This window comes from Berghia stephanieae, chromosome 8 (genome assembly GCF_034508935.2).
Source record: "Berghia stephanieae isolate SIO BIC M18660-M18661 chromosome 8, UCSD_Bste_1.3, whole genome shotgun sequence".
Classification (NCBI taxonomy): domain Eukaryota; kingdom Metazoa; phylum Mollusca; class Gastropoda; order Nudibranchia; family Aeolidiidae; genus Berghia; species Berghia stephanieae.
Genome location: NC_088367.1, coordinates 23,085,400 through 23,097,899, shown reverse-complemented (window position 1 = coordinate 23,097,899; position 12,500 = coordinate 23,085,400). Strand labels below are relative to the sequence as shown.

At 36.1% G+C, this 12,500-nt stretch overlaps 1 protein-coding gene across 1 annotated transcript in view; it reads right to left on the bottom strand.

The window, feature by feature from the left end:
• Positions 1-365: 365 nt before the first annotated feature.
• Positions 366-12,500, bottom strand: part of LOC144978389 (uncharacterized) — a 21,167-nt gene continuing 9,032 nt past the window's right edge. The window contains exons 3-8 of the mRNA XM_078924350.1: positions 11,147-11,255; positions 9,588-9,730; positions 6,219-6,278; positions 5,619-5,718; positions 1,621-1,820; positions 366-695 (exon numbers count right to left, since the gene is read on the bottom strand). Coding sequence (XP_078780476.1) covers positions 598-695; positions 1,621-1,820; positions 5,619-5,718; positions 6,219-6,278; positions 9,588-9,730; positions 11,147-11,255 — 710 coding nt within the window. The 3' untranslated portion in view covers positions 366-597. The remainder of the gene's footprint in view (positions 696-1,620; positions 1,821-5,618; positions 5,719-6,218; positions 6,279-9,587; positions 9,731-11,146; positions 11,256-12,500) is intronic.

Sequence of the window (12,500 nt, the reverse complement as noted above, 5' to 3'; positions counted from 1 at the left end):
AAGTGACGTTACGACTATTGAATCCTATTATGAAACGTCATTCACAAACAATTTTGCAAAATGAAACGTCATTGAAATCAAATTTGGAATTATGAAAGGTTATTCACTAATTAGCTTGCAATATAAAACATAATTTACATACAATTTTGGAATTATGAAATGTCATTCTTAATCAAAATTGTATTACGAACTGACATTTAAAAAGAATATGCAATGTTGTTATAATACAGAACGATTTTTTTTTCCAAATGTATGTATATAAACATTATTTGAGCATCTCCGTTCATCAAGGTAATATGCGGCACCATTGATACGTCAAACCGAGGTGTACATATTATATCTGCAGGTCTGATAGCGGAACGCAATTTTGGGCACAATTTAACATTGTTGTAATGGACGACACTTTTCGTCGGTTTGTGAGTATTTTAATTTCAAAACCGACCCCAAACAATTTGGTTTATAAGACCTACAAATAAATACCTGCAGCGCCAACTTAACATTACTCATAAATTTAAAAAAATATATGCTATCGTAACTTTTACCCTGTATAAAGCGCTATTTACAAACGGTTTTGAAATTTAAGATAAATGTTGATTACTAATGAGTGTGCAACTGAAACAGCATCCACAAAAAAGTTAATAGTGATACTAGTAATCCAAAAGATCTCATCGCAATATTTAAATTCTTGGCCGATTCTGGAGATAGAAGAGAAACAAACAAACAAAAACCATAAACAATTTGATTGATTGTATCGCCAGATTTGTCTTTCTTTTAATAATCATTTAAACTAATTTGTTTATACAAAATATTGATAAAGATTTGAAATTATCTACATGGGTCAAATCCCAAAATAAGAGATAAGAGGGATTTAACAAAAAGTTGAATATCAGATATATTGAAAAAAAAATCCAACTCTTTGGTTATTCAAATAATAGTTCAGTAACAAAATAGAACATATATATATAGACAAATAAATTAAGCCAAGTTAACAACTCGTACTTTTGTAAATTAAACCGTGTTTTGTTCTCCGGACAGATCTAATAGTGTTAAACATGAAACAAACATCATTTTTACATCCATCTCCTTCCACTCTTCATCCACCACCTCTCATCATCCGCCTTCTTCCTGCTCCTCCAGCTCCTCCTGCTCCACCACAATCAACATAGACATTGCCTGCATTAATCTACCTTTATATTTTCTGCTGCTATTACTACTACTACTACTACTACTACTACTACTACTACTACTACTACTACTACTACTACTACTACTACTACTACTACTACTACTACTACTACTACTACTACTACTACTACTACTAATAATAATAATAATAATAATAATACTACTACTACTACTACTACTACTACTACTACTACTACTACCATTACTACTACTACTACTACTACTACTACTACTACTAATAATAATAATAATAATAATAATAATAATAATAATAATAATAATAATAATAATAATAATAATAATGATACTACTACTACTACTACTAGTAGTAGTAGTAGTAGTAGTAGTAGTAGTAGTAGTAGTAGTAGTAGTAGTAGTAGTAGTAGTAGTACTAGTAGTAGTGATAGTAGTAGTAGAATTACTACTATAACCTACCTCCATGACCAGCAACAGCGGTCGGTGCTATATACGCTGCTTCCATCTCCTCTTCATATTTCACACAAAATTGTTTCAACTTCGACCTGGACTCAGCTAGAGATTCCCTAAAGTTGTTCAACATGTCTTCCGATAACTGGTTGCTTCGTTCACAGTCCAAAAGAGCACTCTGAAGACATTGGACTGACGGGGTGATTCGACTGAAATGATTGTATTATGGCTATAATTTATTATATTCTTCTATAGATAGTGTCCGCTGGCTAAGAAGCTCACAACATTGCCATCCGGAAGTATAATGGACCAACACACAAAACTACGTGTAACCTTAAGCGTTTATAGTCTGGTTAATACACTTTCGTGAGAATTACTCATAAACGCGGATGGCAAAAAAAAAAACAATAACAAAGACCCGAGTGACATCAACTTCATTCTATCTATAGAGAATCATCAGCAATGGGATCTTTTTAAAATTTGACTAAACTTTTGTTTCATTGTAAAATTGTGTTTACTCAAGGTTGACCGACAATAATATGAACAAACTGTCCTCATTTCATGCAAAGAGTCTCATGCGGATCATGATCATTTACTGGTTGAATATAATAGGATTCAATAGTCTGATGTCACGTCGCCCAGCAACGAGCAGGTTGGTTCTAAACAAAGAAAATCGGTATTTTTATTCTCCATGCTGGCTAGATCTTTTTCACGTGTCATGTGATCAAAATGTATAAAAGTCAAAACATGATCAGATTTATAATGTTTTTCTCCTCTGGACACACTTTTATGCTCGTTGGAGAAGTATTTCATAAGGTTGTCCGCCATTGTTCCGATAGTTTAGAACCAGTTGCTAAGTTACTATGCGTCATTACGAGGGAAGTGACGTCACGACTGTTGAAGGAGATTATAAATTCCATAAACCCTCAACACTTTGGTTGACTTTTCGTGAGTACGGAAACACGTACAAGCGACTTAACTATTTCTTGGAACCGTCTGTGACTCACTTCGACAAACGAATAGTCACATAATATAATTCTTATTTTATTACATCTTGGAATACTATGATTGGTTTGTATTAGGATTTAGAATGTTACTAACATTTTACATTACCCCAACAATCCATCTTGTGTCTGTCTGACTCTGTGATATCTATGATAATTTTATTATAAATTAAAGTCTGCTAGATCAATGTGGAATGGATGACATGAAGGACATCATCATGAGAGGAACGCGGAGATGGATAGAGCATGGTATGAGGAAAGAGGAGTGAAACATAAGCAAAACTGACATCCACTGGAGACGGGAAGGAATGAGAAAAAGAGAAAAGCCCTGGAAAACTTGGAGGAGAAATGGAGGGAGAGATGAGAGATGAGAGAGAGAGAGAGAGAGAGAGAGAGAGAGAGAGAGAGAGAGAGTAGGGGGCGGGGGGGGGGGGGCTGGATCTACCTGAAGATGATGGTCACGGACATGAGAAGATGAAGTCCTTCGTTGCTCTCCTACATTCTAACAGGTATAATGGCAGTAAGTAAGTAAAGTAAATGCAATTTTCCTCAGGATGAATCAGGTCAACCACTTTACAAGTTAAATATTTTTCATTGTGATTGTTTGAAAAAGGGAAATTTCGGTAGACAAAATAATGTCCGGCGGAAGGAAAGGTTAGTAGCTTTGATCGTGGCCCACGTCTGAAAACGCAATACAATCACTGATGACTAACCGGTGGGCAGAAAGGTTTGTAGCTTTGATCGTGGCCCACGTCTGAAAACGTAATACAATCACTGATGACTACCCGGTGGGCAAAAAGGTTAGTAGCTTTGATCGTGGCCCACGTCTGAAAACGCAATACACTCACTGATGACTACCCGGTGGGCAGAAAGGTTAGTAGCTTTGATCGTGGCCCACGTCTGAAAACGCAATACAATCACTGATGACTACTGGTGTGGACAGAAAGGTTAGTAGCTTTGATCGTGGCCCACGTCTGAAAACGCAATACAATCACTGATGACTACCCGGTGGGCAGAAAGGTTAGTAGCTGTGATCGTGGCCCACGTCTGAAAACGCAATACAATCACTGATGACTACCCGGTGGGCAGAAAGGTTAGTAGCTTTGATCGTGGCCCACGTCTGAAAACGCAATACAATCACTGATGACTACTGGTGTGGACAGAAAGGTTAGTAGCTTTGATCGTGGCCCACGTCTGAAAACGCAATACACTCACTGATGACTACCCGGTGGGCAGAAAGGTTAGTAGCTGTGATCGTGGCCCACGTCTGAAAACGCAATACAATCACTGATGACTACCCGGTGGGCAGAAAGGTTAGTAGCTTTGATCGTGGCCCACGTCTGAAAACGTAATACAATCACTGATGACTACTGGTGTGGACAGAAAGGTTTGTAGCTTTGATCGTGGCCCACGTCTGAAACGCAATACAATCACTGATGACTACCCGGTGGGCAGAAAGGTTAGTAGCTTTGATCGTGGCCCACGTCTGAAAACGCAATACAATCACTGATGACTACTGGTGTGGACAGAAAGGTTAGTAGCTTTGATCGTGGCCCACGTCTGAAAACGCAATACAATCACTGATGACTACCCGGTGGGAGAAAGGTTAGTAGCTGTGATCGTGGCCCACGTCTGAAAACGCAATACAATCACTGATGACTACCCGGTGGGCAGAAAGGTTAGTAGCTTTGATCGTGGCCCACGTCTTAAAACGTAATACAATCACTGATGACTACTGGTGTGGACAGAAAGGTTTGTAGCTTTGATCGTGGCCCACGTCTGAAAACGTAATACAATCACTGATGACTACCCGGTGGGCAGAAAGGTTTGTAGCTTTGATCGTGGCCCACGTCTGAAAACGTAATACAATCACTGATGACTACCCGGTGGGCAGAAAGGTTAGTAGCTTTGATCGTGGCCCACGTCTGAAAACGCAATACAATCACTGATGACTACCCGGTGGACAGAAAGGTTAGTAGCTTTGATCGTGGCCCATGTCTGAAAACGTAATACAATCACTGATGACTACCGGTGGGCAGAAAGGTTTGTAGCTTTGATCGTGGCCCACGTCTGAAAACGTAATACAATCACTGATGACTACTGGTGTGGACAGAAAGGTTTGTAGCTTTGATCGAGGCACACGTCTGAAAACGTAATACAATCACTGATGACAACTGGTGTGGGCAGAAAGGTTAGTAGCTTTGATCGTGGCCCACGTCTGAAAACGTAATACAATCACTGATGACTACTGGTGTGGACAGAAAGGTTAGTAGCTTTGATCGTGACCCACGTCTGAAAACGTAATACAATCACTGATGACTACTGGTGTGGACAGAAAGGTTAGTAGCTTTGATCGTGACCCACGTCTGAAAACGTAATACAATCACTGATGACTACTGGTGTGGACAGAAAGGTTAGTAGCTTTGATCGTGGCCCACGTCTGAAAACGGTATCATGTCGGGATGAATCGGCCCTCGAGAAGTAAATGAAGAAGATAAGAAATATTAACCTTGAGTTGAATGCAACGTGCACTTATTTGCAGGTCTGATAAACTAGTTCTTATCGGTTCATTGTTGTAATGGAAATCTCAAAAAAAAAGGAGAATAGTGGGCGACTAGTTATCACACGATTTTTTCGATCATATTATAAACGTTTAAATTTATACATAATTTTTTGTGTTCGTTCTATTGATAAAGCTGTAGAACAGTGGGCATTTTACTTAGAAACATACTATCGATAGTAAAACCTGTGTGTATTGTGCTATGTTTGCCAATAGACTGCTATTGCTTACATTATGACGGCTGTCAGAGAGGCGTGGTTATCTAGGTGTCTATTAACTAATGCCAACAGTCTTCAATCAGACATCGCTTAAATCCTTCGTTTACACCTTCCGTTTTTATGAGTTGTTGTAACTTCGCCTACAGATACTGGATATCCAACTAAACATCTAAATGGATCATAATACTTTAGCTATCAGGATATTTACTTCTCTATTCCTCTTACCTACAAGCTTCGTGAGATCTTCTGTTGGAAACGGCATCTGTAAACGCGGGCATGTCCATTATACATTTGGAGATATCGGAACAAGAGGCATCCGCAGGAACTGTAAAAAGGAGTGCGAATGGATCACCATCATCATTATAATAATAGCAATAATAATAATAATAATAATAATAATAATAATAATAATAATAATAATAATAATAATAATAATAATATTATAATAATAATAATAATAATAATAATAATAATAATAATAATAATAATAATAATAATAATAATAATAATAATAATAATAATAATAATAATAATAATAATAATAATAATAATAATAATAATAATAATAATAATAATAATAATAATAATAATAATAATAATAATAATAATAATATCACCATCATTATTATTAAAATGCATCCTTATTACAGTATCATTATTACCAGCTTTATCAATATCATATCACCACATAATAATAATAATAAGAAGAAGAAGAAGAAGAAGAAGAAGAAGAAGAAGAAGAAGAAGAAGAAGAAGAAGAAGAAGAAGAAGAAGGAGAAGAAGAAGAAGAAGACTTGTGCTCTTTGAAAACATTGAATATTTTACCTGTTTGAAAAGGTTGTCTTTCCACCGTTTCTCGATGAGCATTAGGGTCTGGGGTCACATCTACAAATATATGGATGGGTCAAAATAGTATTTGAGCACAAGTTTCAAACAGTAACACAATTAATGTAAATCGATTGTTTGTTTGTTTGTTTGCTTTTAAGGGTTTTACTGCGCTTACAACACATATAGACGTCTAGGTCATATCAGCGCCAGTAAAAAGGATGAAAATTGGATAGTACAAACATTCTAGATGTACAATTTAAATGGACTTGAGGAAAAAGTAAGACAATGGGGAATTGTTTAAATAGGGAACATATGTAGATTCCAAGAGCACACTATCAGTGTACTTAGTTCGAGATTACCACCCACACACCAGCACAAGATCCCACAAACAGGAAAACACTCAAATGTTAACAAATCATATGTTAAAAATAAAAAAACAACAATACATAACAGAGAGATGATTTACAAGAAAAAAAAGATAATTTCCCAAAACAATCACTATACATTTGACTGATTCCCTCCGAGCCAAGGACTCCGGCCTGGGTCAGGACAAGACTAAGTAATCTCATTCCAAGACAAAAACAGAAAGCAAATTGGAAAACAGCTTGAAAGGGATAGAAGGCACAGTAAGTACCTCCCTGCCCACCCAGTAAATTGATTCTTATCCGTAAGAAACAAGGTAAATTACTTGTCAAAGGGATCAATTGACGGCTTTGTGGTCTAGTGGTATGACACTAACTTTCGGATCGGAAGGTCCTGGGTTCGAGCCTCGCGCTCGGCACATAGTTGAGTCGTTGGAAAAGGCTCTTTACTCACAATATCTCATCGTACTCAGGTGTAAAATGAGTACCTGGCCGTTATCGGTGTTGTCTTTGTCCGAAATATTGTAATATCGCCTAACAGGCGTCATGTCCCGTCCTACATGTTAAATGTTGCTGTTGACCAGGGACGCCTTGTAAAGCGCTTTGAGCACATTTAGTGGATATTGCGCTATATAAAGCTCAATTTAAATCAATGCCAGATCACAAATCAAAAACTGATAGAAATCTAGGATTCTTCATCGACGAACACCTAAAGATGAACGATCGTGTTTCAAATTTTAATTATGTCAAGTTGTTAATAATTTTATAAGTGCATTAGTAGAAATAAACACCTCATGGATAAAGCCGTAGGAGACTGGCAGTGCAAGCACCTGTAATTAGCAGAATTGATTAACTGCACTTCCTTACTTCTCCCAAAGTCAACTTTGACAAAAATTCAAAAACTTCAAAACAAATCTACAAGAATCATCACTCTGACAAACATTCGAGAAAATATTACCAGTTTTGAAACAGTAAAAGTGGCTGCCTGTTGAGAGAAGAAATGAGTTTAAGGTGGCCTGAATATTTTTCAAATGTATCCATGGCTTAGCGCCACAATGCCTAATGTCGGCTAATATGGTCTTGTGGTATGACACTCGCTTTTGGATCGGAAGGTCCTGGGTTCGAGTCTCGCTCGGCGCATAGTTGAGTCCTTGGAAGAGGCTCTTTACTCAGATTCTCTCACCGTACTCAGCTGTAAAATGGCCGTTAACAACAATGTCTCAGTCCGAAAAAAATTGTAATATCGCCTAACAGTCATGCCATGTCCTACATGTTAAGTGTTGCTGTTGGCCAGGGACCCTTTGTAAAGCGCTTTGAGCACGTTTGGTGGATATTGTGCTATATAAATTTTAAGTTTTTTTAAAAATGTCATTGATATCGAAGTACAGGCCAACTCGAGATCTCCGATCCTCACCACTTTAGAAGGAAAAATGTCTGAAACAAATTCTCGGAACATGCATTTTACTTTGCGACACCATCATGAAATTTTCTCTCAGTTTTTACCAGAAGTTCCCATTGAGTGCTTCAAGTCAAGACCAAGGGCAGTTTATTTTATATCAAATTTTCCGTAATATTTCGGAATCACATTATTCACATCCCATTGATATAAGCATGAATAGATCATCTACAGTTGTAATTTTCTTAGAATTCTCATGTCAGCTATGTCTTGTGAGACGCTATTGAACACGTTAAGTAGAGATTGGTGCTGTATAAATTATTATTATTATTATTATTATTATTATTATTATTATTATTATTATTATTATTATTATTATTATTATTATTATTATTATTATTATTATTATTATTATTATTATTATTATCATTACTATCATTATTATCATTATTATTATTATTATCATTATTATTATTATTATTATTATTATTATTATTATTATTATCATCATCATCATCATCATTATTATCATTATTATTATTTTTATTATTATTATTATTATTATTATCATCATCATCATCATCATCATCATCATCATCATCATCATCATCATCATCATCATCATCATCATTATAAAATAATAAGTATTGCAGTGTAGAAAGAATCTCTCTCCTCCATGACACACAAAGGTACACGACTCAAATAATAGCAAAAATGTCTTTTGGGTTAGAATTCGTAGTCTCCCCTGAGTGTTTTTTTTTTCTTTCTTGGAATTGTAATTGTAAATGTGGTGCATTTATTTTTCTATTACGTTATCTTTCTACCTAACCATCTCGCTCTCGCTTTCCCTCCTCTCCACCTTTTAATATAATACTTGTTTGCACTGCTGCTGACATGGCTTTCAATCTTGTAATTATATATTATGCATTGTTATATAATTATTGTTATCTTCTATATGTGTGTGTGAGTGTGTGTGAGTGTGTGTGTGTGTGTGCTTTGGATGTCACGGTTAAAGACATATGTGTGTACACGACATATACATGAGTACATTTAATTTGAAATACTATCTTTACCACGTATATTGTAATCCTTAATCAATGGATTTATGGCATTACTATTAATATTAAGGGCATTCAAGGGATTTTATCCTATTTTGACCTATACCATATGTTATGTTATGTTATAAAGCTTTCCATCAATCTAACTACCAAGTATTTTCCTACCATTCTGTACAATTATTTATCTATCAATTTATTCATCTTTCTATTCAGCTATCCATCTATATATTCATCTATCTATCCACCAAACTTTATATCTGTATTTCAGTCTATATATATATATATATATATATATATATATATATATATATATATATATATATATATATATATATATATATAATCATGAAATAGCTTAACATTCTCAAATTGGTAGTACTTATGGTTGAAGAGTTTAGCCTGGAATAATAATAATATATCATTGGATAGCGGTACCTTTTGTATTCTCTTCCTGTTCATGCTTTTCATATATCACAATCATTATGAAGTATATATCTATTTCAATCTATCTATGTATCTATCTATCAGTTAAATGGAGAAAGATTCTCACCTTGACAGTAGCGTTTGTAAATTGTTTTAGCTTGCAATATACTGTTGGATAACTGTGCCATATTCACTTCAGGTATGGATATGCCCTTCATGTGGCAGTCTTTGATAGAGGCTTCCACACACATGACTAAACTCATGGTTTTACTGGGGATCAAATACACAAGAGGAAAATGAAAAATGAAAACTTTAACCAGTTATCTGTCGTTATTACTCTTGAAAAACACGTAGTTAAAAATTTGGTCAGAAATCTCGTCCTTCAAATATCGACTAATATAAATGACCCTCATCTTGGCAATAAGAAAACAAACTCTCAACACTGGGACTTCGCGAAGATTTGTTGCCAGGCTGAGAGTCATTTAAATTAATCGATAATTGAAGGACGAGTTTTCTGGCCATATTTTTCAATACATGTTTTTATTTTTTATAGTACGGTATTTGAATGATCTTCTACAGATATGTATTACAAAGTTATCACAATTTCTATTTATCAAGGAATGAAATAAGACTATAATGGTCAGAGAAAAAAATTGAAAGCCGTGAATAACGTTTATTATGTCAGATTAATAAACAACAAGGGCATCAAATACAACTAATACTGCTGTTATCACTACAGCTACTGCTACTCCCACTACTACTGCGAGTAATATTACTACTACTACTACTACTACTACTACTACTACTACTACTACTACTACTACTACTACTACTACTACTACTACTACTACTACCTCTAATATTACTACTACTACTACTACTACTACTACTACTACTACTACTACTACTACTACTACTACTACTACTACTACTGCTGCTGCTGCTGCTGCTCCTACTACTACTACTACTACTACTACTACTACTACTACTACTACTACTACTACTACTACTACTACCACTATTACTATTTCCACTACTGCTACTGTTGAATTTTACATTTAAGACGAATGAGTTTAAGAAAAATCTTTGAAATTTAGTATTAGAGGGAAACCAATTTTTTGGCAATTTTAGAAAAGCACATTTTTTCAGCATTTTTGGTTTTGATGATTCAAAATTGAAAAAAAAGCCTATCCGCTCATCCCCACCCCCACCTCATATTAAATTAAACACTTCATATGTTTCATACTTCAAATAGCTATGTACTCAAAACCACTAAGTTCCCATTGTATTATTTATTACAATCTTGATTAAAATCTGCCCTGTTTTGACTACTACTACAACTACTACCGCTGCTGCTGCTACTGCTACTACTACTACTACTACTACTACTACTACTACTACTACTACTACTACTACTACTACTACTACTTCTACTACTACTACTACTACTACCTCTACTACTACTGGGTCCTGGTTTCGAATCCCGCATGAGCACCTGTCTGTTAACAACGTTGTCTCCGTCTGAAAAAATTGTAATATGGCCTACCAAGCGTTATGTCTCGTCCTACGTGTTTAGTGGTCCTGTTGGTTTGGGACCCCTTGTAAATCGCGGTGGGTAAGTTTAGTGGATACTGCGCTATATAAAAGCTCACGATATTTTTTTTTGTTTGCGTATTTTCCTCTTACCTGCAGATTGAGAATAGATCTTCTTTCTCCAAATCCCTCCTCACCCCATCAATGTGGTGCATGCAGTACAAGGCATCAGAACAAGACTCTCCTCTCACTATTGATATGCCTACAACGAAACATATATTAGACCAGTCTTTATCAACCGGGTGTACTATACAAACACTGACAAAGAAGCCACTGCGATGGTCACCCCTAGGAAAGAGAAAGCGAGGTCGCCCCGAGGAGACCTGAAGACGTACCGTGGAGACGGTCCTAAAATATCAGGGAGGTCTGCCACTCGAGGTGGCCCCAAGAATAGAAGCTGACAGGTCCAGATGGAGATCCCTTGCATCGCCACAAGAGCCAGTAAGTAAGCCCAGAGAAGATTGAATGGGTGAGTGAGTGAGTGATATACACCCCAGGGTTTATCAAATTTTATTAAAAGTAGTCGCTTATATATCCATTGCCGGAGTCTATCCCGGTTTCTATAGCTTGAAACTGACAATAGCAATGTCTTGCTACCCTTTGAATAGGAAGTCAGTCTATCGCAAAGTTCTTTCCGCCGGGATATAAGAGACCCGGCTACCCATTCACTGCTGGTTGGCAATTGGGAGGAGGGGGGGGGGGAGGGTGTCAGAAAAGAATCTCTTTTAACCTTCTCCTTACCACCATAGGAAAATCGTTACATTCGTTACGATGCAACCAACATTTTCCTTATTAAAATTTATTTCACACACCTTAAACCTTAAAGAAAAGAACAGTATGTTGTAGAGCATGTTTTGCGACAGAAATTATGTATCGCAAGAATTTTACTGCTATTGTGTCTTAGTGATAAAAAATCTATCAGCTTGTATTAGTTGGGTGTGAAGTTTTGGGGAAAATCTTGAAAATGGCTGGTAAGGAGAGAGTTAAAGGGTTATCAATTTGATAGGGTGTACTGGGGGTGTACAACATGACAACATACGGCATAAAACAATATTATAGTCACACTACAAAAGCAACTTCATACTAAAAGATGGAATGGATACACCATGGGTGGATTTTGATATAATATCGTATTCGTTAACCCCATTCAGATCGATGCAATTGTAGCGTAGTATTGTGACAACCGCGGTGAACAAGCTTTTAGGTAAAAGTTGAAAGAATGAAAGAAGTCAAAAAGAGGTTGATAAGCACAGCAGTAGATTTTTATACCGTTTCTGGAAAGAAAAAAAAACAACAATATTTAAAAATGTGGCCAGAAAATCAGTCCTCGTCAATAAATATAGATTGATTAATAACCTTGATCTTCCGTGAAGTCTCAGGTTTGAGTCATTGGCAAGACGAGTGTCATTTTAATCAATCGAGATGTAAAGGACTATTTTTCTGGCCA